This window comes from Cibotium barometz, chromosome 52 (assembly GCF_041138505.1).
Source record: "Cibotium barometz isolate CiBa-2024 chromosome 52, ASM4113850v1, whole genome shotgun sequence".
NCBI lineage: Eukaryota > Viridiplantae > Streptophyta > Polypodiopsida > Cyatheales > Cibotiaceae > Cibotium > Cibotium barometz.
Genome location: NC_141097.1, coordinates 39,120,433 through 39,148,300, shown reverse-complemented (window position 1 = coordinate 39,148,300; position 27,868 = coordinate 39,120,433). Strand labels below are relative to the sequence as shown.

Genomic DNA, 27,868 nt, shown 5'->3' with positions numbered 1-27,868 from the left:
TCTCAGGCATCATTTTATGGCTGTAGCCAACATGAAAGCATAGGTTGAGATGCATATTTATCAAAGATGACATCTCTAGATACAATAAGCTTCTGAGTGGATGGTACATACAACTGATATCCTTTGCTTTCACTGCTATACCCCACAAAATACATTTCAATACCTTTGCATCAAGTTTATGTGTATGTGGTGTTGATACATGTATGTAAGCTAGACAACCTAAAACACGCACATGAATAACTATAGGAATTCTACCTTTCCAAGCCTCATAAGCAGTCATAGATTTCAATCCTTTAATCGGACAACGATTTAGCACATAATTGGCACACATGATCGCTTCAAGCCAAAATCTAGAGGGCAAATCCTTGCTTTTAAGCATACATCTTGCCATTTCCATGAGTGTATGATTACGATGTTCAGCCACACCATTCTGTTGTTACATATAAGGAGTAGTACACTGATGAGTAATACCAGTTGACTACAAAAAAGCTGTAAATGTATGTGATAGATATTCCACCCCTCGATCAGAATGCAAGGTCGGGAGATTATGGTTGTAAGCTTTTTCCACCATAGGGAGAAACTGATGGAAAACTGAGAAGGAATCTGAATTGGCTTTCAGACAATACACCAAATAGAAATGGGTTTACTCATCAATGAAAGTCATAAGTATAGATGTCCTAAAAAAGATAAGGCCCTCACATAGGGCCACATAAATCATTATGTACAAGCTGCAATGGCCGAGTAGCTCGCACACAAGACCATCTTTCGAAAAGGAGTGACAATGCATCTTTCCCAATATACATGCCTCGCATACATGCTTGTCTGGGAGCTGCATAGGTGGCAACTCCTGAACCATAGAATGACGTTGTAACCGCAGAAGAGAAGGGAAGTTAAGGTGACCAGAACGAGCATGCCAAAGCTCAGTAGTATCACGCATAACCTATGATGTGGAATCAATCATAGCATCATTATGAGAATCACCACTCCTGTCATACATATCAAGCCTGTAAAGGCCTTTGCGTAATGTACCAGAAAAAGCAGAAGCGCATCGGAATCAATTCTGTCTAAATGGAGCAGAAATGATGAGAAAACTGGATAGTGTTTGTAAGTGGTGAGACAGAAATTATGATGTTAACTCCACATTGCCAAGTACAAACAAAGTGTCAACAAGAGTGTATGTGTCCTTAGTACATGATGTTAACTCCACATTGCCAATGCCTTTAATGGCATAGGATGCATTATCAACGTACAAAATTGTACCAAACAACTGACAGAGCATATCTCAAGGTGGCAATTGCAAGAAGTAATGTGCTTTGCAGCACCTGAATCAAATAACCAATCGGCATCCAACAATGGCAAACAAGAAGCAGATAAATCACTTGGCATCACTGATGTTTCCAGACATTTTACACAACAAAGAAATGGGCAAACTAAAGTATGTCTAACACAACAGTAGCTTCACTTAGAGTACCTCAAATGTCTGCTCAATGCATGTGCAAACTTACCAAATTAGCAATCTGTAAGGTGCAGGCGAAATCAAGGATGCTAAATCTGCTGACGTGGGGTCAGCAGGTTGGAAGCTAACGTGGAGTTGGAAGGTCAGAAGTTGACATGGAATCAGCGGGTCAGAAGTTAACGTAGAATCAGCGGGTCAGAAGTTAACGTAGAATCAGGGGGTCATCAAGTCAAAAGTTGACATTGGTGCAATAGGACGGAGGCTAACGTGGAATCAACAAGTGAAAAGCTGAACCAACTATCGGATGGAATCCGAATGGGCTAACAGATGGATGCTAAATCGAATGACTAAATCAGTATGAAAGTTGAAAGATAAACACCGAACACCAAAGGTGGAAGTCCAAAATCCAAATGCGAAATGCAGAGTGCCGAAGCTGAAAAACGACTACTGAGTAGGTAAAACCGGCCAATGGAGTAACCTGACCAAACGTTAAAAGCTAACTACTGAAGTGGAAGCCACAGTCAAATGCTGAACACAAAGTGTTGAAGGAGCGAGAGGCTAAACTTAGTAAACACGACCAACTGCTCAATGCTCAAGATTGAAAGCTGACTGCTGACACAAAATTTGCAATCAAATGTCGATCATTGATGGGGTTGAAAGTTGAATGCGAAAAGCCCAGCACTGAAAGCTGATGCTGAATGCTGAAAGCAAAAAGCCAAGCATCAAATGTTAAAAATTGAAGCCAATTGGCTGAATGTAGAGAGCCTGGAGCCAAATGACTGAATGGTTGAATGTAGAGAGTCTGAAAGGCGAATGGTTGAATGTGGAGTCTGAAAGCCGAATGGTTGAATGTGGAGAGTCTGAAAGCCAAATGGATGAATGGTTGAATGTGGAGAGTCTAAAAGCCAAATGGATGAATGGTTGAATGTGGAGAGTCTGAAAGCCAATGGATGAATGTTGATGGTGAATGCTTAAATGTTGAATTTGAATGCTTAATGCAAAATGCCTGAAGATGAATGGCTTAATGTGGAAAGCCAAACGCTGAACGACTGTTGACTGCTCAAAGCCGACTGATGGAGTTGATGAACGTAGAAGTCCAATGTCAAAAGCCAAAGGTTGATTTGCTGACCAAGCAAAATCAACAGACGTAGCTGAATGGTGAATCAAGAAAAGTTGAAGCTAAATGCTAAATGTGCAAGTACTGAATAAGGAAAGCCAAAGGCTGAATTGCTGATTAGGTCAAGCTGACTGACGTAGGCAGCTGAATGGCTAAACGAGAAGAATCAATGGACGTAGAGGTCCAATGCCAAATGGAAAGCTGAATGGCTGATTGGGCTAAATTAACGGATGCAGAAATCCAATGTCAAAAACTAAAGGCCAGTAATTAGACAACAACAACAAAAACAACATAACTTAATGGATACTGAAATCCAATGTCAAAAGCTTCTAAAAGCGAGTGTCGTGCTAGAGTGTGGGGTTACCCAAAATGTACAGCAGGCAGAAAGAAAAGCTACCCAATATACAGAGGAGGCAAAAACCCTAGACTATGAGAATCGCAAAGTGCAAGAGCTGAAGACAATAGCTTACTGATACACCACTTTAATAGGAGGTGATGCCAATGAAGAGGACATCAAGGCCAATCGAGCAGGAAGTCGAAGAAAAAATAGATGTGAGCGTCGGTGGTGGTGAGAGCCATCAACCGAATGCAAACACAAGTGTGAAACCAAGACGGTGAATGCTACTCTAATACCAATGTTGGATGAAGGAGAATATGCTCTGCACACTCACATAGACACACATGCACACATAGTAAAACAGAGAAGCTCAGAGAGCGAGAGAGACGAAGCTTGATGCTGGAAAGTACTCAATGATAATGATCACCAAATGAGTGGAGTACAAGAGTTCTATATCCCTAGCCCTAGTGCTGATGTGGCTAACACACAAGAGTATGTTCATACGGGAAAAAAACCCCTACCAGCACATGGTAAAAGGCGGCCTTCTGTAGGGTTGTTCACACAAGGGATTTCTAGGCTAATAGGAGGGCCATTCTTTTGGAGTCTTCTTGGCTCAGATTTCCATTTGATCCAAGTGGTACGTTATTGACCTCATCTTCGACAACACACCACCTTCCTTTCCATTTGACCCAAGGGAGATCATGCGACTTTTGCATTGACATTGCACGACTCATGTTTTTTTGGCATCTATTTGCTACAATATTGACACTTAGTCTTCATGATTTTGGCTTTTGTATATAGCCTTCTATATATGTCTTTTGTGCACGACGATGACAAGCATTTAATTTCGAGGACGAAATCATTATAGGAGGGAATAGTTTGTAACAAAGGGATTTTAGGATACACATGAACATGGGGGATGTGCCTAGGAACATGGGGCTTAGGGGCATTTACACATGTGGTATTAAGGCATATGGAACTTCGACTCTATAGAAGGCACTAGTCCTAGGACTATTACCCTTTTATGACCATTGTGATGACTATTATGTCATTCCTTGGAGCTCATGCTTCTATGACTGATTCATGGTAATCTTCCCATGTTTAGGTGGCTACTCTCTATGATGAGTAGCACATAAGTGTACTCGTGAGATGTGAGTAAGTAGAGATGTTATCTTTAATGAGATGAGTAGCTGGTATACACTAGTGACGGTAACAAAAGACATAGATGTAAGAAGTAATGATGCTGCCCCACATGTATCATAAGTGCTTAGTGGACCTCTAGTGGTAGATCCAATGTTAGTCCATGGTCTTTACATCAGATGGATATAAAGAATGCTTTTTTGCATGGTTTGCAAGAAGAAGTATACATGATGTAGCCACCACTGGGTTTATGAGAGTGATAAACACCTAAATTTTGTGTGCAACTATGCAAAGCCTTATCTAGCTTGAAGCAGATACCCAATGTATGGTTAAACAAGATCGGGAAGTATCTCGTTTACCATTGGATATATAGATGCTGATTGGGTTGGTAGTGTTGCAGACATGAGATCTACCAGTAGCTTTATGGTTCTTTTGTGAGTGCTGCTATGAGTTGGAGCAACAAGAAACAGTGCCTTGTCAAGTCATAGGAGGTAGAGTACAAGGGCATTGCAACTTGTGACATAGCTTGGTTTCAAAAGCTACTTAGAGATATGCTTGAGCCCGTGGATAGGGCCATTATCATCTATTGTGATAACATGAGTATACCATGAGTGTATGGAGTTGAGCTTAAGGGGGAGTGTTGAGATATCAACCTCAACTAATGCTATGGACATTGATAAACCGCTTGGGTGATAGCTTCCACACCTATGCGACTAGCATGGTTGGTGAGATTATGTGCGTTTTGCCACCAATGGTTTACACTATGGACCGACCATTGTATATTATAGCAAGAGAGTACTTTCACCCATCCATCTCTCTCTTGTGTCTTGCTCTCTCTTTTGTGTGTGTGTGTGTGTGTGTGTGTGTGTGTGTGTGTGTGTGTGTGTTTGCTTACAAGGGGGTTGTTAGTCATAACCTCTATGACACCCATTCTTTTATTTTGGGATATTTTATTTTTGATGCACATTTTACTTATACCGTCTACCAGGATTAATGTGTTTAACCAATTGTGTATGTGGGTATGATATCTACTAGGATTAATGTGTTTAATCAGCTGTGTGCACTGGTATGATATAGTCAAGATTAATGTGTTTAATTGGCTGTGTACATTGACTAATATTATTTTGGATGAAGGCGATAATTGAGTGCTAGATTATGTGTTGATCACGGGTGGAACATGTGTTAGACCACTATGAGATAATTTGGAATTAATATTTTGGTAGGCTAAGGCCTCAAACCTTTGTACATTATGTACATACTAATTAGTATTTTATACTATTAGTAGGCCCAAGACTTTTGTAGAGCTTTTATGCTAAAAAACTCAAAAGAACTTGGGCTTTGTTTTTGGAGTTATCTTTTTGAAAAGGAAGCTTTTCAAATACATATAAATATGGGTGAGTGGTACAAGGGCCACACTCATCCAAGGGAGATCAACCCAATCTTGTGTCGACAAGGTGATCTTTTTCTTATTCTCTAGCTCTCTTGTTTATTTAATTTTATTTATTAAGGTTTATGCTTTTAATTTGTGCAAGTATATGTTATGCTCTAATATTATTTTATGCTTGAGAATTAGAATTACTTCTCCAAGTGTCCATAAAGGTCATGTGTGACAGTGGTATTAGAGCTTTGGGGACCACTCAAGGAGAAGGATTCTCAAAGAAAAATTCAAAAGCAAAGTTAACGCAATTATTTGGAGCAAAGAAGGCCTATAATTTGATTTTTGGTGAATACTAAAGCTTCAAATGAAGAAGGAATACTTACACGGGAAGGCCAAGTTTTTCTTTAGAAAAATAAAAATAAAATTTTGGAATTACTTATCAAGCTTGCAACAACAAGGGTACAAGTACTTTGGAGAAAGAAGAAGCTCGCAAAAATCCAAAGGATAAAGAGGGCAAGGACATGAAAACCTTTGGGCAAAGGATTGAATAGTTTATGTGAATTTTGTGGACCATTGGATGGAGCTTTAGATCAAGGGCTATGGATTTATTTTACCTTTTCTTCAAAGACCACCTTTGTGGAAGCAAAAACCACCTTCTTCTTCCAAGAAAACCACCTTTCAATTCCCTTTACCTCTTCCAAATCAAAATCTATGGATGGATTGAGCAAAGCTAATATCATGTGAGGGAAAGTGTGATTTTGAATATGTGGTAACATATGAGTTGCTCATATAGTTGTTGTATGAGTGGTAGTTATAACGTGGATATTGCATTTTGTTAGTGTGGGAATTTGAGGTTCCAATATTGTATTAAATGTTTTATGCATATGTGCTTATATTTAGTTTCATTTGTTTCCTCTTGTGTTATCATTTGCAATATCCAATTCCTTAGTGATTTGGAACCTCACACAGTAGGGTCTTGACCCTTGTGGGGTTGAGCAGCCTTTGAAAGTCCCAACAAGTAACAGGTTGGAGTTTGGAAAAACCTTATGGTTATAGATGCAACCTTAGTGGCATTAATGCTCGCACCATTAATAAATATATGAATTTAGGTATTAGTGAATATATGTAACACGACTATATATATATATATATATATATATATATATATATATATATATTGATTGCTACACATAGTCAATTCTTTGATTTTCATGAAACTTATATCAAAATCTTTGTTTTTTCAAGATATATCCATTGATGTTTTTGAAACTTTCTTTTGAGTAGCACAAAAAAAGTTATAGCTTTCTGTTCAGAGCATATTTTTCAATTTGGGAAGTTTTATTGGTTTCTTTCTTTTAGGTTTTTGAGAATGATGCACCCCAACCATCCAATCCATCCAAATGAGACGTATCAATATACCCCTTTCACTTCAATTCACATCGTATTGAGCCGAAATATTTTCTTCTAACAAAGACTTGCCCTCACTTTTGGAGCTGATCGGTTTTTTTCTCTACAGGCTGGCGGTTTTGCCCTCACGTGTGGTCTGCAGGCTGGCGGTTATGCCCTCACATTGTGGTCTGCAGGTTTTCCTTTGTTCGCTATCGTGTGCAGATGGCGGTTGCATATGTTTCCTCCTTTAGTGATCTTGTGCAGCTGTGCGTTGGGTCTTCTGTAAACTTCGTTTCTTTTGCTATTTATTTGTGCATTTGCATGCTGTCTTGATGGTTCTGGCGCCTAGCTCTTCGGGTTTTTTTTTCTACAGTTGCCGGTTTCTCCCCCATATCTCGTCTGCAAGTTTTCCTTTGTTCGTTGTCGTGTGCAGATGGCGATTGCGTTTGTTTCCTCCTTCAGTGATCTTGTGTAGCTGTATGTTGCGTTTTTTGTAAACTTTATTTCTTTTACTATTTATCTGTGCTTGTCATGCAGGTGATTTTCGATTTCATGTCTTGTTTTAATTGGGTCTTGTTCTCCTGCTTCATGTGTTCGTCGTGGTGTCCACACCCTCTCTATTTTTGTTAGCTTCTGTTTCCAGAATAAATATGGCCTATTTAAAGACATCTTCTGTATATGAGTTCATACATCAGTTCTTACTTTGTTCTTTTTTCAAATCTTCCTTATCTTCTCACCATGCCTCCTAGGAAGAAGCCTTTGGATGACATTAGTAACATGATGATTTATGATCGTCATGGTAACTCTTCTCTGCTCTTTTGCCATGAAGATAACTCGTCTATGTCGACTGTGCCCAGAGCAGAAATAAATACAGCTTTCCCCTCGAATAGTGATGCCACTCGAGGGCCCTTAGATGGTTCGCAGCCTTCGCGTAGTGAAGGAGAAAGCACGCTCCTCAGGTAAATTTTTTTCATGATGATATTAATTAAATTAATATTTATTTATAAATTTACTTTATACACCTTTCTCATGCTTCGACTTGTTATTTTTTTTAATTTTTTCTGATGATTGACAGTTTATTTGGTACAAATCGCATCTTTTTCTTTGAACAGTTGCTACTATCAGCTTCTTTGCTCATTCAGTTTGGTTTTGGAACGAATCACATCTTCTTTTTTTCTACAGTTACTGCTATCAGCTTAGTACATATTTGTTAGGGTTACAGTTACACTTACAGCTGAGGTCTTAGTTAGCAAAAATATATATTATGCACCGCAACATGATGTTTTTAAATCCACTTATCGCATGCATGCAAAATTTTTTGTTATGATGATTTTTTCCGCTAGGAGGCAGTCTGACTTATTTTACTGAAGTCATGCTTTTTCATTTACTTTTAATATAGACATATTTTTTATTTTTTTTGTTTATCTATAGTTGTGTTTAAATTTTATCTTTTCTTATGAAAAATGTCTTCATTATTTTGTGTCATGATAGAACAAAAAATATATATAATTATTTTTTTAGATCTTTTCTTTTGTCTTCTATAAATTATGCATTAAAACAGTTGAAATACATTTTAATTTTTTAAAATATTCGTTTCTCATCTGGAAATGAGGCATTTCGTATTTAGAAATCTTAAAAATTGATAAAGAATAGTAGTATTTACATTTTTTGATTAATAGTATTTTTTTAAATTTAGATGTAGAATTATTTTGAAGATCAAGAGTTCAACAAATTGATATTTTAAAAATGATAAAATTTAAAAAATGTAGAATATGTAAAACAAACAAATACATTAACATGTAGAAAATACTATTATAAAATACTATACTAAATTATTGTCTAAGTTAGATGGTTAGTTAGATTCAAATAAAGTAAATTTAGATTCAAATAAAGTAAATTTAAATTATGTATAAATTTAATAATAGTGCTTTTTATATATATCATTGTAAATAAATTAACTCTCTAAGAAATAGAGTAAGCTATAATGTACATTGAATTTTATAGCACTACTCAAATAAAATTTAATAAAAAGAGTCATTTTTGAAGATTTACAATGTAATTGTAGAAAAAGTAAATGATTAATAAAAATCCAATCATGAGGAAAAATAAAAAATGTTGGAATATCTTTTGTAATGATGCCAAGTTGATTTTTAAACATTTTAAAATTTCTTAAATAGAAAAAAATTTTATAGCATTACTAAAAAAAATTATTTCATTTAAAAAATTTATTTCATTAAAAAATAATTATTTATAGAATAATTATTTCTTAAAAAAATAATTATTTTTTATATAATGTTACATAGGAATGTTGGTCTAGATTTTTTAATGCTGCTAAGTTGATTTTTGATCATTGTTAAATTGAATAAGATTATAATCATATGCCTTTTTTCTATTTTTTTAATCATTGTTAAATTGAATAAGATTATAATCATCTGCCTTTTTTCTAATTTTTTTGAAGGTTCGAGCAAAGTAGACGTAAAAGGAAAAAAACCAATTCTGAACGAAAAGAATGCAGATTCAGAACCTTCTGTACACAAAATCCCTTCTTTTCCCACGAGAAAAAAAAACAAGGCTCTTTGAAGTTTCTGTCACAATTGCAATAGGGAATAGAGATATTCACTTATCTTGCTGTGGGAAGCATTAGAGGAATTCGTGAGGATGGAATGTTTGAAAGGTCTCTTTGCACTTGAAAAAGGAGGAACCTTAAACCATTTGCACTTTCAGATGGTAGCTAGTTTAATGGCACCATAGGAAAAACCATAAAGAGATATTTAGGATGGGATTTATTTAAGCCTGAGGGTGCATTGGGTATGTGTAGGGGCATTAGATAAGTTAAGATGCATACCCTCGAAGGGATGGTGGGTTATTGCATGAAATATTTACATAAACCACACTTTAAATTTTATTCGCACAACATATCTGCTGAGGAAATAACTAGAGGTCGACAGCTATATGCCTTATATGGCCAGGCTGACTTGAAGAATAAAGTCTGCTTATTGCTTATCAATGTTTTTGAAAGAACTTACATCTACATGGATAATTATATAGCCAATAAAATTGGTGCATCTTTACAAACCACTCTACTGAAAATAAAACTGGTGCATCTTTACAAACCACTCTACTGAAAATGATTCATACTGGAAAGTACTACCCGGCAGCCTCGTGGATTATTCCAAAAACTAGGTCGGGTATGAGCAAAAAAAGGTTTGCAACTGTTTGGAAAGTAATGAAACTCCCACATCTCACTGAATGCATAGATATAGAAGAAATTTTCTTTGTTGATACTCCTCCTAGCAGGTACTTTGACCCCTTCAATGGAAGAACCAACGGAGATTATGAAGAGGAGGATAATGCTGATGTTAACGAAATCCAACAAAACAACAATACAGCACTAGGAAGCCGATCAAATCCAATAATTTTTGATGATGATCAAGAACCACAATCACCACATGACTATAATACATCTTATCTATCTGTATGGGAGAGAGCATATAAATTCAAAAAAGCTATTGTAGATGGTGATGAATTTGTACTACTCTCTCTAGAAATCTACAAGTATGTTGGTTTTATAGAAGAGGAAGCGTGTTTTGTTTGATTTCATCTCCTCATATGTAATTACATTTTGTGTGTTTTTAAGGTTTCCTTATATATAAAATATGTTCTTACAAATTATTCACTATGTTGTTATTGAATTTCACAACTTCATTTTTGTATACAATTGATATTTATTTCATTTTGATTTTACATATTGGCTGTTCTGACATCATCTTATAATCTTTTTCCCCTCGTCTCTTATATAGAATAATTTGTTTTTTTAAATCAATTTTAAAATTAATATTTCAATAAGGTTATTCTTGAAATTTAATTTACACTTTATTTATATAAGATATAAATAAAGTGTAAACCTTATTTTTTAAATCAAATTTAAAATTAATCTTTCGATAAGGTTATACCTTATGTAATTAATATGCAAACTAAGGGTCGCGAATATGCACTCTTAAACAAAATTAATTAATAGGTTCTATAGAGTGAATATGCACTCACAAAACAAAAAGTCTATTTAAATGTGGCTCTACTATGTAAAACGTGTATAAAGTACTCTTAATTTCTTTCGTCTTGACGGTTTATTTTTGATTAGGCGTTTCGTCCCACATCAACGCGGGGCAGGATCTGGTCACAGAAGGTAGTAGACATAAACACATCGTTTCTTTCCTACATCTCGAAAATCATTGTAAAAAGTATTTCAACTATATGGTTGATACGTTAAAGTAATGTTCTATGCGTAGGTGGTAACATGGATTCTGCTCCAGCGAGCTCAGCACCAAGCAAGGATTCTGGTGTGTGCATATGAATCAAAACGTTTTTTTTTTCTTTTTTCCAAAAGCAGATCCTTCATTAGTTCATAGTAACAATCAAAACAGTTGGTCGTTACTATGAACTAATAATAATGACAATGATTAAGAGATGATAGCTTTATTAGCATCGGTGTCATCACCACCGAGTTGGCCGGATGTGCAATATGGAATAACAGCTGATAGTTAGGGTTACTCAGAGATCCAAATTATCCAATAGATACCCCTCGGTGGTGGAAAGTTCAAGATGTTCTACTCAAAGGTCAAGGTCTCTCCATGGAAAAGAATGTAAATGGATGGTTTAGTGCCAATCTTGTAGTTCCAAACCTACAATGGAAAAATCTGCATGCATAGATGTAGGGGGTACCGGATCATGAAGAGTCTTGGTGGTGACTTTGCATGGACGCAACCTCATTTTGAGGATACAAGGGAATGGCTCCCATCAAGGATTTTATAGAGGAAGATTCACCATGATAGATGCAGTCCTTGAAGGGGACATGATGTCTTGTAGCCACATTCAGATCCAGAAAGCAATGAAAAAAGTCTTTTTCTTTTTCTCAATGTTTTTAAGAGATGGGGCTGAAAAGACTCGAGGAATTGCTTAGCCAAGGATGGTTTTTTGCAGTATTGTTTCACAAGTTACATTCTATGTAAACGTTGAGTGGATGTGACACATGTCAATTACATTAGACTCTACTTTATTGCTTCTTTGTGCTAGGGAGATGGAACTTTCAGGTTGCATGGGGTGTACTGAGCGCTAACAAGGTAACCATCAAGAAGTATTGACGGGATAGACACTCTGTCATTCGTCCTCCTTGGACTTCTACTGACCTTGAAATGCCATTGACTTTGACTTTACTGACTGAAATATTTTGTTTGAACACCTTCACTCTTGATCTCCACTTCCAAGTCTTGCTGAAGAATTGGTCATCTGTTCATTGCTGTCTCCATGCTTGCTTTCTCTTACCCTTTGTTGGATAAATGTAATCCCAACTCCTTAGTCCAATTTAATGTGTGGTGGCTAGGCTAGTGGTCAGTGGTTGGTGTAAAGCCTACAAATGGTTGGTGCATATGGTTCATGCAACTCATGCAACTAAAAATAGGGTAGAGGGGTCTCTAAATAAGGTACAAGTCGTGATCAAGTGATTATGTAAGTTTGGTTCATGCCTAATCATAATTAGTGTCTTTTTGTGTTAATCTCAAAGCAATTTCTGCATATACTAGTTTTTGTCTCTCATGTTCATGATGTTTTGTACAAGCTTTGATCCACCTTGAGTATGTTTTGATCAATATTCATAGTTGAATTATCATATCCAACATTTGGTATTAGAGCATGATCCAATTAGGTTTAGTTTATTAGCAAAAATCTTAATCTCTCTCTTAATCACCATAGCTTATTTTTTCCTGTTTGGACAACATGCTGTAGATTGCCTTCATGCTTACATCTGAGAAGATTATACTTCAATATTTTGATATAGGCCTCTTGCTTTGATCCCATGCAAGCCCTAAAACGAAGCTCGAAGGTGGATTTGGTCGCTTCTTCACGAAATCGTCGTTGCTATCAAAACAGGCAGCGTTCTGCTAATCGCATTCATTCGGCGCCGTCTCTATGAATTTGTCTAATTCCTCTTAGGTGCTTCAAGTCTATAATGTAAGGATTCAGCATACCAAATCTTGTAGTAATTGGTTCACAGGAGCTGCTGTACGGAGCGTTTTTTCAGTCGCCTGTTTTCTATCTCTCTTGCTCCAACAACATGGTGCTTATTATTTTGATCTATATTGATGATATTATTATTATTTGGGCTTAAATCATCTATATGAGCAAGTTATCAATATCAAGCATCATATTGCATTATCATGAGTTTCAAATTCTCCGACAAATTCAACGGAACTGGGTTTCATACCTGGCAAATCAAGGTGAAGGGCTATCTCATGAAGAAAAATCTGTGGAGTACGGTCAAGCCACTTTTTTTTCTGAAGATGAAGCAGGTATTTCTGCTGCAGTTACAAGAGCTACAACGGCTGCACTTCAAGCAAAAGATGAGCGAGCACTTGGTATTATCATTACTGCTTTAGTAGATGATTTTATTCATTATATTGATAATGTTGAGTCAGCTATGGAAGCTTGGGAATTACTAGAGCTTACTTTTGGTGCAAAGGCAAAGCATTCCAAGATCAGTTTGAAGATGCAACTCTTTGATCTAACTATGGAGAGTAATGAAAATTTAACAGCTTTGATTAACAGGTTGAAGAGCTTAATGACACAATTGGTTTATGTTAAGTCTCCTGTTCCTGAAGAGGATGCTATTGCTATCTTGCTTAAAAGCTTACCTTTAAGCTTTAGGCAAATTGTGACGGTACTTAAAGAGAAGGAGCTAATACCTTCCTTGGAAAGTATCATAAATTCTTTGCAGGAAGAAGACAAGAAGATTACAAAGGATGTGATAGATCCTTATGCATATACTACTACTTCGACATCGGCAAAGAAGAAGTGTACTATTTGTGGTCGTACAAATCATCTTATTAAGGATTGTTTCTCCAAACATCCTTGTGAGTATTGTGGAAAGACGAATCATCCATCCGCAAAGTGCTACCAAAGAGATCAAAAGCTAGCTAAGGCACATGTGGTTGAAGAAGTCAACCAAGAGGAAGAAACAAATCTTTGTTCTAGTCTTAGTATAAAAGATGTAGATGATGATTATGCTTTTTAAATTATGTCATGTATGTGGTTGAGTCAAGACTTATGTTGTTCCAACTTGACGAGTTGTAGAGGAGAGTACACCACCCTATGTTGTTGTTAAAGGGGGACTCTTACTCATTGTGTCAAGGAGATATATTAGACTTGTTCATGTTCTTGTAAGAAGTTGGTCTTAAGGGGGGATTGTTGGATAAATGTAATCCCAACTCCTTAGTCCAATTTAATGTGTGGTGGCTAGGCTAGTGGTTAGTGTGGTTGGTGTAAAGCCTACAAACGGTTGGTGGATATGGTTCATGCAACTCATGCAACTAAAAATAGGGAAGAGGGGTCTCTAAATAAGGTACAAGTCGTGATGAAGTGATTATGTAAGTTTGGTTCATGTCTAATCATAATTAGTGTCTTTTTGTGTTAATCTCAAAGCAATTTCTGCATATACTAGTTTTTGTCCCTCATGTTCATGATGTTTTGTACAAGCTTTGATCCACCTTGAGTATGTTTTGATCAATATTCATAGTTGAATTATCATATCCAACATCCTTAACACAGCATCGGGTCACCTACCGGAACTGATCATGACTGATGCTAGGCCTATGGAAATGATCTGAGAGCTTAATGAGGTACTGGGTATGCGTGTAAGCCAAACGGGGTGTGTCGTGACAGATTCAACCACGTGTCCAAAGAGGTAGAGATATATATATAGAGAGGGGGATAGAAAGAAGGGTATAGGAATCTTCCATAGTACACCACACTGAGCAGGGAACAAGCCCCGTCGCCTTTTAGGAATTTATTCAAGAACAACCCACGGGTACGCTGGCCAGGATCAATATAATCAATGAATACAAAACAAACAGATATGCCGATGTAGGATATCCAAGTCGATGTCGATATCAAGGCACAAGATCTTTGATGCCGAGCATACCACGGGGATGACCCACAAGTATCTCTCACCGGGCTAGTATCAGATCCAAAATCAAATTCCAAGTATAGATCCAAATCGAGTCCAAATTCCAAGTCCAAGTTCCAGGTCCAAATCCTAAGTCCAAGTTCCAAGTCGAAATCCTAAGTTTAAGTTCCAAGTCCAAGTTCCAAGTCCAAATTCCAAGTCCGAATACCCTTTGTAGGCCCCCCGCCACGAGTGGTGTATTTGCTTTTATTAGAATGATGTAAAATACTGAAATAAAAGATTGACTGAACCTTTCTTGGCTGAGAGGAATCTCTGCCCTTGACCTGCAATCCTTCACCCCTTCTGCGTTAGCTTGATCTAGGCTGTCCTGGCCCTCGCTTGAGCTTGAGCACTTGGCAAATGATGAGATCAATGAATGAATTGTGGGCTGAGGTATTTATACCTCTTCTGGACAGCAGTCGGCTGGCTAATAAGCAGTGGGCTGTTTCAAAATACTCCACGACTTGAATAAATACAACAAAAATACTATATAGTGCTGCGCATGTTTCCACACTTGGGATGGGCACTAGGCGCATGGAAAATGAGGGCTGGGCACTGTGCGCGTGCCTCATATGGAGGCAGCAGGCTGCCCCATACTTGCCCTACAACCCTCCTAGGGCTGGATAACCAGCCGGCTACCCTTGGTATGCCCCTAGGGCTGTCCTACAGCCCTCCCATGGCCTACCCATGGCTGGTGGGTACAGCCAGGGCCTTCTTGGCCCTTATGGGGATTGTCTTGTACTTTCCCCATGCCCACATGAGTTCCTAGGGTAGCCCTATGGGCTGGCCCCTTTTCCTAAATGCAAACCCTAACTGTCTACACAGTGTTCTGGCATCCGGTATCATACCAGATACACAGAGTCACTGACATCATTCCAGAGGGAGACTCACAGCGCGGACTGGCACTGTTTCATGTGTAGGACAATGCGCACTTGACCTTGGACTCAACATCTGACCTCGGACGACCAGGATGGAACCCTGGCTGACTTGTCCCGGACTGGGCTCACATGGGGCTAGTTTACAATCCCAGGTCTAGCACGTTCTGTACAGATATGTCTACGTGGCATCCAAAGTGCGGGATGCACGTGACATCCCCTTCTGCTTAACTTGACGGAAGCTGCATAGCCTCCAAATAATCCGTCAATAACGTCGGATAGTCGTCGAAAAACTCTTTGTCAAGCTATACCGCTTCGTGGGTCCCTCGGTCCTGAAACTTCGTAAAGAACTATCTTGTGTCTTCAACCTGAGCCATGCTTGTAACGGTGCAAAAGGATCTGTTATGGAATCATAACTTTTGCTTCATCAACAATATCTGGTTCCGCCTCGTCTTTAACTTCTAAAGGGATCGGACCTGCATATGGTTTTAAACAACTGACGTGAAACACATTGTGCATAGTCCAACTCGGAGGTAGCTTCAACTGCATGGAAACCTCATTAATCTTTTTCTGGATGGAAAAAGGTCCGAAGCTCCTGAAAGACAACTTTGGGCATCGCTTGCCCACCTGCTTCAACCTTTACTTCATAATCTGAAGATAAACCCAATCCCCTTCCGAAAACTTCATATCCCTTCGGTCTTTATTGGCCTGTCGAGTGTAGGCCTCTTGCGCTTTAGCCAACCTGTCTTTTACTGACTCTAAAACCTCTTGGTAAGACTCCGTCACTCTGTTCGCTTCAGGTATTGAAGATTAGGTCCTGGTTAAAAACGACTGGAAAGGTCTTCCAAACGCTGCCTCATATGGAGTCCTGCCAATAGCTGAAGAAAAAGAATCATTCAAAACAGCTTGAACTAAAGGCAAATAAGATTCCCACTTACCTTGCTAATCGTGGACATAACACTTCAGCACATCAAAGGCCAACTCGTTGTATATCTCTGTTTGGCCGTCCGTTTGTGGGTGAAATGCACTGGAAAAATTCAATTTAGTATCAAAGTTATCAAACAATGCCCTCCAAAAATGATTGGTAAATTTGGCATCTCGGTCTGACACTATGATCCTAGGAATCCTGCCAATCGGGTACCAATGCCGAATGAACAACTGGGCAACATCCTTGGCGGTCACATTGGCCCTGCATGGAATAAGCATAACAAATTTGCTAAATCTATCAACAATAGTTAAGCACTGAGTATTTCGCTTACTCGGACTGGGAGGCAGATTCGTGACAAAGGCCATTGAAACATTTTGGAAAGGTCCCTTAGGAATTGGCAAGGGCTGTAATAAAACCCTATCTTCTTTCCACGAGGAGCTTTCACCTTTTGACAAATATCACAGGCTACAGCATTGTACATATGTAAACACATCTCGCCTCATCTTTGGCCAATAATATTGCCGTTCCAATTTCTCTAGAGTTGAATTCATGCCCCTAAACCACCAGTAATGGCGTCATGGGCATCATGGAGAAGAGTTGCTTGAACGACTTCATGACACATAGTCGGTCTTCGTAGAAAAGCTAACCATCGCGTATCAGAAAGGGGCATGGTCCTGTGGCATCCAATGCTTGTTTCCATTGTGTACCGAATTCCTCGGAATCCGCGTACGTGTGCTTCATGTCGTCTAGTCCCGTACCAACAAGGTCGAGTCTAGTAGTCTGAATTGACGTCACCTGTGCCTTCCTGCTCAAAGCATCGGCCACCATTGGATTGGCCTTTCCTGGAAGGTACTCAATCATACCACTGAATTGCTGGAATATTTGGCTGCAACGGTGTTGTCGGTCACTCCACTGTGCACTTGGCATTGTCTGAATCCAACGTAATGCCTGATGGTCAGTGCGAACCTCAAAGTCACGGCCATAAAGAAAATGTTTCCAACGTTTCAAGGCCTGTATAACTGCAAGGAGTTCATGATTGTAGACTGAGTAATTTTTCTCTGCAGGCAGTAACTTACAAGACATGTAAGCTATTGGATGACCATTCTGTTGACACACCGCCAATTGCGATGTTACTCGCATCGGTGATCACCTGAAATGGCTCGTCCCACGAGGCAAGTGCTAAACAAGGCGCTTCTAATAAAGCCACCTTGAGGTTCTTGAATGCCTCGAACGCTCGTGGAGTCATTCGAATCCATTGCCTTCTTGTCTTAACACCCTTTAGCAGATCGGTGAGATCTGCCGAGAGGTCAGAAAACTTGTCTATGTGGGTGGAGTATGCGTGAGGTACTTTCCAATTGACAATCTCGGCCACTTTAGCCGGATCAAGTCGAATGCCTTCTGCACTAATTATATATCTAAGGTAATGAACCTGGAACAAATAAAATTCCGACTTCTTCTCATTGACGTAGAGCTTGTTGCTTTCCAGCAACTTAAGGACTTTCTCCACATCAATGTCATGCTGCTCAACCGTAGCTGAAAATACCAGTATGTCGTCCAGATATATGAACACACACTTTTCAATTAAATCCCGGAAAACACGCATCATCATGCGGTTGAATGTAGTTGGGGCATTTGTCAAGCCAAATAGCATGACCACAAATTCAAAGTGGGCCCGTTCTGTACGGAAGGCTGTCTTGGGGATGTCCCCCTCCACAATCCACACCTGGTGGTACCCACTCTTTGAATTGAGTTTCGAGAACACCTTCGCTCCATTCAGCCTCTCGAGAATATAATCTATTCGAGCCATCGGAAATCTACTCTTGATAGTTAGCTTATTGAGTCATTAGTCACAGGGGACGTGGGGGACGGACCCCTGGGACGGGGGAACGCCGTCCCATAATGTGCGGGAACGGAAACGGACAGGGGATAGCCGGGGACGTGTGAGCCCATGTTGTAACAAGGGGACGTCGATTTCGGGACGGCGATTCGTGTGGGACGGGACGAGACGGGACGGTCAGCTGACCGTTGCACAGCGTTGACCAGTTTGCCATTGCGCCCTGTAGCCGTTGGGCGCCTAGCCGTCGAGCAGCTCTCCCCACTTGGCCCATGGCTATACGAAGAGCCCCCATTGGCACATGCTATAGGAACTTCAACTTTCAAGTCTTCAAGTCTTCAAGACTCACCTCGGTCCTCCTTGGCACTTGCTCTAGCCTCTTAGCTCTTGCCTCTTGGCACTTGAAACACTCCGCAAGGCTCAAGCAAGGCTCAAGCTCAAGCTCAAGCCTCAAGGCTCAAGGCTCAAGGCTCCTCAACTTTCAAGGCTCAAGTGGGAAGCTCATTGGCTCAACACTCCTCAACTTTCAAGGCTCAAGACTTAAGCGGGCATTGGGCAACCCGGCAAGGCTCTAGCTCTCCCCTCAAGCCTCAAGGCTCAAGTGGCATTGGGTAAGTTGTAATTTCAAGTTGTCACTTCTAGTCTTGTTGCTCTCCTACACTCACCTCTTGCTCTAGCCTCTCCATTGGCAAGCCTCTCCTACATCTCTCTCCTACACTCATCTCTATTGCTCAAGCCTCTCCTACATCTCTCTCCTACACTCACGGTCTCACCTCCTCTTGCTTTAGCCTCTCCTACATCTCTCTCCTACACTCACCTCCATTGCTCAAACCTCCTTGGCACTTGCCTCCATGGCATCTTCATCGCCGACCATCCCCTGCACCTCGTTCCGGCGGCGCTAATACGAATAGAGGAAGGAGGACCGAAGGTTGGTCTTGGTGGGAAGAGGTCAACTCCGATCATCCCGGAAGTGGAGGAGGCTCTCGCCCATGGTCTTGCAAGCTATGTCCATATAGGCGAACGGGTGGGGCGGATAAAGTGAGAGCTCACCTCTTGCATGAGCCCGGTCATGAGGTCCGATTTTGTGATCAGGTCACACCGGAGACGAGGAGGAGGCTTTTTGAATGTGTTGCCGCACATGAGACCTTGCTTTCAAGGAGGAGAGTGCCGCATGTGGCCGTGGATCCCGCAACACTAGTGAGGCCATCCCAAGGTTCGGCATCCACATCGGCATCCCCATGTGCATCCACTTCATCGGCACCCGCGGCGGGCGCATCACCCGCCCCACAAGAACGGGCCCCAACACCATCCTTCTCCATGCCGACCGCATCCACACACTCACGCCGGCAAAGTACTCTTGAGGGTAGTTGGGACCCCAAGAAGAAGGAAGAGGTGGATACGGCCATAGCCCGCTTCTTCTTTCATGACCACATTGCTTTCCATGCTGCCAGGTAATCAAGAATTAAGATGTCTAGCTTAGGATCTATCATTTTACAATGTTCCTCTTACAAGTTACTTAAACTTTGAACTTTGAAGTTGATCGGTTATTAAATTATTCATTTTTTGTGGATAGATCGGACTACTTCAAGGTCATGGTGAAGAAGATAGGGGAGTATGGTCCAAACTATATGCCCCCATCATCAGAGTCCTTGCGCACCACATTGCTAGAGAAGGAGAAGAGGCTTGTGGAGTAAGCAACAGAAAACACGAAGCGACAATGGGCAAGGAATGGAGTGTCCCTGATAGCCGATGGATGGAGTGATAAATGGAAGAGGTCCATCCATGGCCTTGTCGCATATTTCCGCGATGAGATGTTTTTCATCGCCTCACATGATGCTTCTGGGACCAGGAAGAGTGTTGATGCGCTAGCAGTAGAGTGGGCTAGTGGCATAGAGATCATTGGCCCAGACCTAGTTGTGGGCTTTGTTGCTGATGGGGAGGCTTCAAACAGGGCAGTTGGAGCAATCATTGAGAGCATGTATCCCAACATCACCGTGTCATTTTGCATGGCATATTGCTTAAATAATCTCTTGAAGGATATTTGGGACTTGCCATGGATCCGGCCTATCATCCAAGTGGGCAGCCAAATAGTGACATTTGTCACAAACCATCAGTTCCTACGCCATGAATTCTCCAAAAAATCTAGCCGTCAGCTCCTCAAATACTCAGATACGAGGTTTGCCTACAACTTCTTGATGCTCCACCGATTGAAAGAGTGTAGTGGTGCATTGAGACAGTTGTTCATTAGTGACGAGTTCACTTCTTCACCATTGGCTTCCACTGAGACAGGAGCTCTATGCAAGGAAAAAGCAGAGAGCCCTGATTTTTGGAAAAAGTCAAGTGCATTGATGCTATGGGTCAACCTATTGTCCGCTTGATGAGGCTTGTGGATGGTATGAAGCCATGCATCGGCAAGGTATATGAGGCTATGGACAACATGATAGAAAAGCTGAGGGATTTGGAGCCAGATGAGGACAGGTACGAGGAGATCCGTGCCCTATGTGTGCGTAGGTGGAACTCCTACTCCTCTCCTTTGGCAGCAACCTATGTTGTGGACCCTGAGTTTTAGGGTAAAGGGCAAGAAAGTGACGCAGAGGTGAGCAAACTATGGAGACTTACTTGTCTTGACTCGACTTGTGCCTGGCCCTATGTGTGCGTAGGTGGAACTCCTACTCCTCTCCTTTGGCAGCAACCTATCCGTGCCCTATGTGTGCGTAGGTGGAACTCCTACTCCTCTCCTTTGGCAGCAACCTATGTTGTGGACCCTGAGTTTTAGGGTAAAGGGCAAGAAAGTGACGCAGAGGTGAGCAAACTATGGAGACTTACTTGTCTTGACTCAACTTGTGCCTGGCCCAAATGTTAGGCGGAAGGTCCGTGACCAGTTGTCCAGGTATAGGAGCTTTCAGGGCTCTTATGGAGACATGGATGCACATGATGATCGCTTCAAAGTTGGGGTTGCTTTGTGGTGGGAAGATTTTGGTTTGGATGGACCTGAGCTTCAGCATCTAGCCATCCGCATTCTCAGCCAGGCAGTGAGTTCCTCTTGCCTAGAGCAACTTTGGAGCTCATACAGTCACATTGCATCGAAGAAGAGGAACCTTCTTGGGGTGGAACGAGAAAATGATCTAGTCTTTGTGAGTGCAAACTTGTGCATGCTTTGCAAGAGTGCAACTGCAAAGGCTGATGCATTTACCGAGTGGGAGATGTCTCAGGATGATGAGGAGTTGGAGGAGCAAGTAGAGGACATCTCTATGGAGCCTGCAGGCATTGGAGGGACCCATGATTGTGAGGCCAGCACTTCACATGCCCCTTGAGGCTTTTTGACATATGTACTACTCTAGTGATAGTCTCTTTTTTGTATGCCACTTACGTGGTTAGGGCCTAGGCCTTTGCCCTTGTCTTTTGCTTTAGCCTTTGGCAACTGGGTCCTGGGTGCCCGATCTCCTTTTTTGTAACACCCATTTTTTTGCTAGTATGACTTAATATTGATGCTTTGGAAGTGTAAAGTGACTTTGTTTTAGTATTGTTAAGTTTCTTGAATAAGTGCTTCCTTAAAATTGCCTATTTTTTATGCTGTCCCATGCAGTCCCCCGTTCCCCATTCCGGTTCCCAGGAATCCCCGTCCTCGTTCCCCATCCCATGTTACTATGTATTGAGTGCACGATAATCGACACACAACGGAGAAGACCCATCTTTCTTCTTGACAAACAAGATCGGTGCTGCAAATGGCGACACACTGGGGTGGATGAAGCGAGATTGCAACAATTCTTGGAGTTGGTGGTTCAACTCCGATTCCATTGCCTTGGAAAGGCGATACAGAAACTTGCTCGGGGGTTCCGAGCCTGGGAGGAGGTCAATCTTGTGGTCCTCCAGTCTGGACAGGGGGAGTTGGGAAGGAAGATTGTTCCCAAGAAAAATCTTCTGGAACTTTTCATGGAGAGCCAAGTACTTCTCGAAAGCATTGGCCATCGTCTGGGCTGTCTGGATGTATATCATCGCACAATTTGCGCCTTTCTTGACTGCTCGCTTAGCCTGCAAAGTGGCTTATGAGCGAAAAGTTCGGAATTCTCGGCTCACACTTAATGGTCAGTGGGGCGTTTGACACATTCCGATTAATCTGGAACGTGTGCTTGTCCCACTTGACATCGAGAAGAAACTTATGAAACCACCGAATGTCCAATATTATGTCTGCTTCCACAAGAGGGGCAACCATAAAATCATGCACAAACTCTATGCCCTGAATAACTGATTTAGCACCTAGAGCTTCATACTTGACCCTCGGTGTCATGCATGTGCTAAAACCCTCAACTTGTTTGTCCACCGAAGTCAGGACGAAACAGGCACGCCAAGCGGTGTGTTCCGTGACCACATTCTCCGTGTTGCCACTATCAAAGAAGACAACGACTCTCTGGCCACCTATGTAGCCAAAGGACTTGAGCAATTCGTTTCACTCATACTCCTGGTCATGGGCGTCCTTCTGCTTCGAGCTCCCGGCTAATAATTGCTCCAATTGAAGCATTGGGATTTGAAGAACTAGGGGCAGCCACTGGGGTCTGTGTGCGAGCTGGGCTCACCACGGAAGCTGTGGAGGTTGCGGCGGCGGTTTTTGGAGCGGTAGTCTTCTTAGGACATTCTCGAGAAGTGTGGCCTTTTGTATGACAAAAGAAACACCTATCATCCTTCTTGTACTGAGAAATCTCCTGAGCACTCAACTTGCCACCTGTCTTGCCTATCGCCGCTTTCTGGTTTGGAGTAAGCTTGGACGCATTGTTCGAGTTCTTGGAGCCAAAAGCTCCTGTGCTCTGTCCTGGGGAAGCCCCCGTCTGGTTCTGGTCTTTTTCCCCCGAGGCGGTAGCCTTGGGAGTAGCCGGTTGGGAAGTCTTGGGCTTGCCACCATTATGCTTCATTTCTGCACTCTGCGCAAGTGAGAGTGCGTCTTCGAAGGTGGTTGGCCTAAACATACGCACCTCCCACTGGATTTGCGTGTCAAGGCCATACAAAAACTGCCCTTTCTTGTCCAAATTAAATAAGCCTAATTGCAAACATAAAGTCGAAATTCTATTGGCAAAATGAAGGATTGGTTGTGCGTTCTGACGCACTCCCCTGAACTCGTCTTTGAGTCGCTCGAGGTAGTGGGGCGGTAGAAACCGCTGCTTAAGGTTGCGGACAAACTCGTCCCACACATAAGCTGCCATACCTAATCTGGTGTGGGCATGAGTCCGCTGAGTCCACCAAGGAATGGCCTCACCTTCCAAGTACCAACAACTGGCTAAGATCACTCTGTCAGTATCTGTCTTTCTAACTGCGGCAAAGTAAGCTTCAAACTGATGCAACCATGAATAAAGAGTTGTGGGGTCGAGTTTACCATTATACTTTTTGAAGTTCATTTTCTCGAGAAAATGATTCGAGGGCGCCGCTGGTGTCGATCTGGCGTCCAAAGATGCAAGGTAACGCTCATGTTCCATGCGTCGCATGGCTTCGTCTTCACGTGTCGGATCTCCAATGCACGCATCTGCAACTCAAGCAAAGAGCTCGGCTGCGGTTGTGACCCTGTGAGAGGGTCCCTGTGTAGAGGATCTGGAATCTGGGATACGGAAGGAGAGGGAGAAGGAGATGGAAAATGCGGTGCTGGAGAACGGGTCCGCTCTTCCAGAGCCAGGATCTGCGCCTTCTGCTCTTCCAACTTGGTCGTCTGGTCTGCGATTGCTCGCATCATCTGCTGGAACATCTGTGTAACACTCAAGCCTGGTGCCCTAGCTGGGCTGCCTGGTGCACTCTGGTTCCAAGGTTCTTGGTCTCTCTCGTCGTCGAGGCTCGCCATAGCTGGAAAACGCACTTTCTTTCTAGAGCGCAATCTAACCATCCACTATGTGTGTGAGAGACTTCCGGAGGCTGAAAACCAACGTCCTTCGAGGGACAAGAGTCACTCCGAAAGGGGTAGTCCACCGGAGCCTGAAAACCAACCACATGAGTGAGAAAAAATTCTGGTTTCTTTGTTGAATCTTTACACTTGAAGTAGGCTCTGATACCACTGTAACATGCGGGAAGCTTCGGGGGAGATCGGTAACTTCAATGCTCAGAAATCAGCACACTTGTTGTGACGAAAATTAACGCACAAAGCTGAATATAGATGTGCAGAAAAATAGTGAGAGAGAGGGAGAAGAGGACACAGTATTGGGTCCCGAATACCCTCTGAAGGGCCCCCACCACGAATGGTGTATTTTCTTTTATTTGAATGATGTAAAATACTGAAATAAAAGACTGACTGAACCTTTCTTGGCTGAGAGGAATCTCTGCCCTTGACCTGCAATCCTTCACCCCTTCTGCGTTAGCTTGATCTAGGCTGTCCTGACCCTTGCTTCAGCTTCAGCACTTGGCAAATGATGCGATCAATGAATGAATTGTGGGCTGAGGTATGTATACCTCTTCTGGACAGCAGTCGACTCGCTAATAAGCAGTGGGCTGTCTCAAAATACTCCATGACTTGAATAAATACAACAAAAATACTATATAGTGCTGCGCATGTTTCCACACTTGGGCTGGGCACTAGGCGCATGGAAAATGAGGGCTGGGCACTGTGCGCTTGCCTCATATGGAGGCTGGGCAGCCTGTATGGGCTGCCCCATACTTGCCCTACAACCCTCCTAGGGCTGGATAACCAGTCGGCTATCCTTCGTATGCCCCTAGTGAAAGAGTGCATAGAGCAGAAGCAAAAGGGCACTAGAGTGTGCCGAATAGAGAGTGCAAGAGAGAGATATGGAGCAACTATGCTGAATATACTGAAGCAAAATAGTCCCAAGCAAGAGACACAAGTAGTCTCATAAGTGAAGGAGCAAAAGATGTACAAGACAAGATAAAAAGTGAGAGGCCAGCCCCACCTAAATGTTGCTTCAAATATCGGTGGCAAACCCAAATGTAAACGCAGTGCCTGTAGCTCCAAGAAGATAATACATTCAAAAGAAATAGAGTCCATCTGCTCCAACTTTGTACCAAGAGTAGCCAAATGCTGTACAATAGCACCCTCGGCATGGCCAAATGTTGCACAATAGCACCCTCCTCGAAGGTCGGCATGGCCAGATTTAAGAACTCAACTGCCCCGTCTGAAAACATGATGTCGGGACTCCACAGGCCCAACCAAATCCAAATCCCAATCCTTCAATCCCTGGAAGTACCACTATGTCCCAGGCACGGTCACGGACACACCTGACCACAATCCAGAATCCTCACACAGAGTTAGGGAAAGAGGAACATTCACAGTAGTGGTAAGTAGTAGCCTCCTCAATAGCATCACACAACGTAGAAGCAGGCTCCTCCATAGAAGGCAAAGGGACCAACAACACATCTTGGTCACTGGTTGACAAAGAAAGAGTTGGAGGCGAAGCAATAGGAGACAAATCCCCCTCAGAAGCTGTGAGCAAAGATAGCCCACTGTCTTACACAAAAACATTATCAGAGATATCATCCTGGCAAGGAGAAGTATGCATAGAAACTGAAGGCAGGGCAACAGGAGAGACAAACTCCTCAGATGCAGTAAGCAAAACTGGCCCACTATCCTTCGTTGCAGGAACATCTCCAAAAGTAGTATCCACAAGATCACTGGCTGCATAGCACCCAGAAGTAGAAACCATATGTCGATCACGGGCATCACCATACAGGTCACAAAGCAACTGCCACACATAGAAAGTAGAAGCATCATCAAAGCATCATTAGGAGCATAGATGAAGTGATGAAGAACCGAATCCTGACAATTCAGGAGGAGAAAGCCATAGATCTGTCCATCAGTCTTCCTCCACTAACACACATTCTCCGCAGAGGCAAGGTCCGGCAAGCACCGATTCTCGTACGAGAGAAACTCCATCAAACCATACTCCCTGAGAATAGAAGTAACCTGCAACTTCCATGACTGAAAGTTACCACCATCCAACTTGTCTGCCTCATCTAGGAAATAACAAGAGAGTGGTATGGGAGCCAAATCTGAAGCTGTCATCATTGATCCAATCAATAGGACCAACCCTCATTTAAAAAAAAACTGTCCAAATCAGAAAACACTGATGTAGGTCCCTTCCTCCCACCAAGATGCAGCCCTAAGAGGCTGGACAACACCCGAAAAAATCCTCCTGTAGCAAAAAACGCAGAAGCTTCTGTCGACTGTACCTCCAACCTTGAGGCCACCAGAAGAGGGAAGCAAAAAATGCAGATTTGATATAGAGAGAAAAGGCAGCCACACAGGGCCTGGGAATATGCTGTAAGAGGGTGCAAGAGGGAAAGGCATCAACTAGGACTGTAGCTTGGGCTCTCCTCAAGAAAACGCACAATCTCAGAAGAAGAAGTGTCCTCCACAGGTACCAAGGGTGCCACCAAAGCCCCAACTGCCACAATCCCCCTATGCACAAGGGAATGACCACCGGAGAGGAAAACGCAGCCAAAAAAGGCTGCTGTCCTGAAAAAACAGGCCGCCTAGATCCAAACTCCACGTGGAATAAAACGCTGATCAGAAAATTACCTTATGGCTGCAAGCAGTGAAGCCAATCTGAAGAGGAAGTGATCAGCAGATGCTGTCCAGAAAATGCAGCAACAAAGAGGCTGCAAATCTGAGAAAAAACGCAGAGGAGAAGGTGCAGAAAATAGGGCTGAATCTGGGGCAGCAGAGGAGTCGCTGAACCGGGAGCGATGATACCATGAAAGAGTGCACACAGCGGAAGCAAAAGGGCACTAGAGTGTGCTGAATAGAGAGTGCAAGAGAGAGAGAGAGAGATATGGAGCAACTATGCTGAATATACTGAAGCAAAACAGTCCCAAGCAAGAGACACAAGTAGTCTCATAAGTGAGGGAGCAAAAGATGTACAAGACAAGATGAAAAGTGAGAGGCCAGCCCCACTATTTATAGGTGGGGAGAGCTGGCCGACTAGGAAAATACCAAACGGGCTGGGAAAAAGTCCTAGAAAAATATGGAAAATAGGGGTGGCCAGCCCACAATCAAGGGTCATGAAAAAGGGACCAAAAGGACACCAGAAATGGGCAGAAACTGGGGATGAATGTGCCAACACCTAGGGCTGTCCTGTAGCCCTCCCATGGCCTACCCATGGCTCATGGGTACAGCCAGGGACTTCCTGGCCCTTATGGGGATTGTCTTGTACTTTCCCCATGCCCACATGAGTTCCTGGGGTAGCTCTATGGGCTGGCCCCTTTTCCTAAATGCAAACCCTAACTGCCTACACAGTGTTCTAGCATCCGGTATCATACCAGAGACACAGAGTCACTGACATCATTCCAGAGGGAGACTGACAGCGCAGGCTGGCACTGTTTCATGTGCAAGACAATGCACACTTGACCTCGGACGATTGGGATGGAACCTTGGCAGATTTGTCCCGGACTGGGCTCACATGGGGCCAGTTTACCGTCCCAGGTCTTGCACCTTCTG

General features: G+C 42.2%; 1 protein-coding gene across 3 annotated transcripts in view; it reads left to right on the top strand.

Annotated features, from left to right (window-relative positions):
• Nucleotides 1–10,897: 10,897 nt before the first annotated feature.
• The window catches only part of LOC147609096 (craniofacial development-like protein), a 76,119-nt gene continuing 59,148 nt past the window's right edge, over nt 10,898–27,868 (top strand). For all 3 annotated transcript variants that reach the window (XM_086788528.1, XM_086788529.1, XM_086788527.1), the window contains exons 1-2: nt 10,898–11,000; nt 11,104–11,154. In XM_086788528.1, coding sequence (XP_086644654.1) covers nt 11,112–11,154 — 43 coding nt within the window. In that variant the 5' untranslated portion in view covers nt 10,898–11,000; nt 11,104–11,111. The remainder of the gene's footprint in view (nt 11,001–11,103; nt 11,155–27,868) is intronic.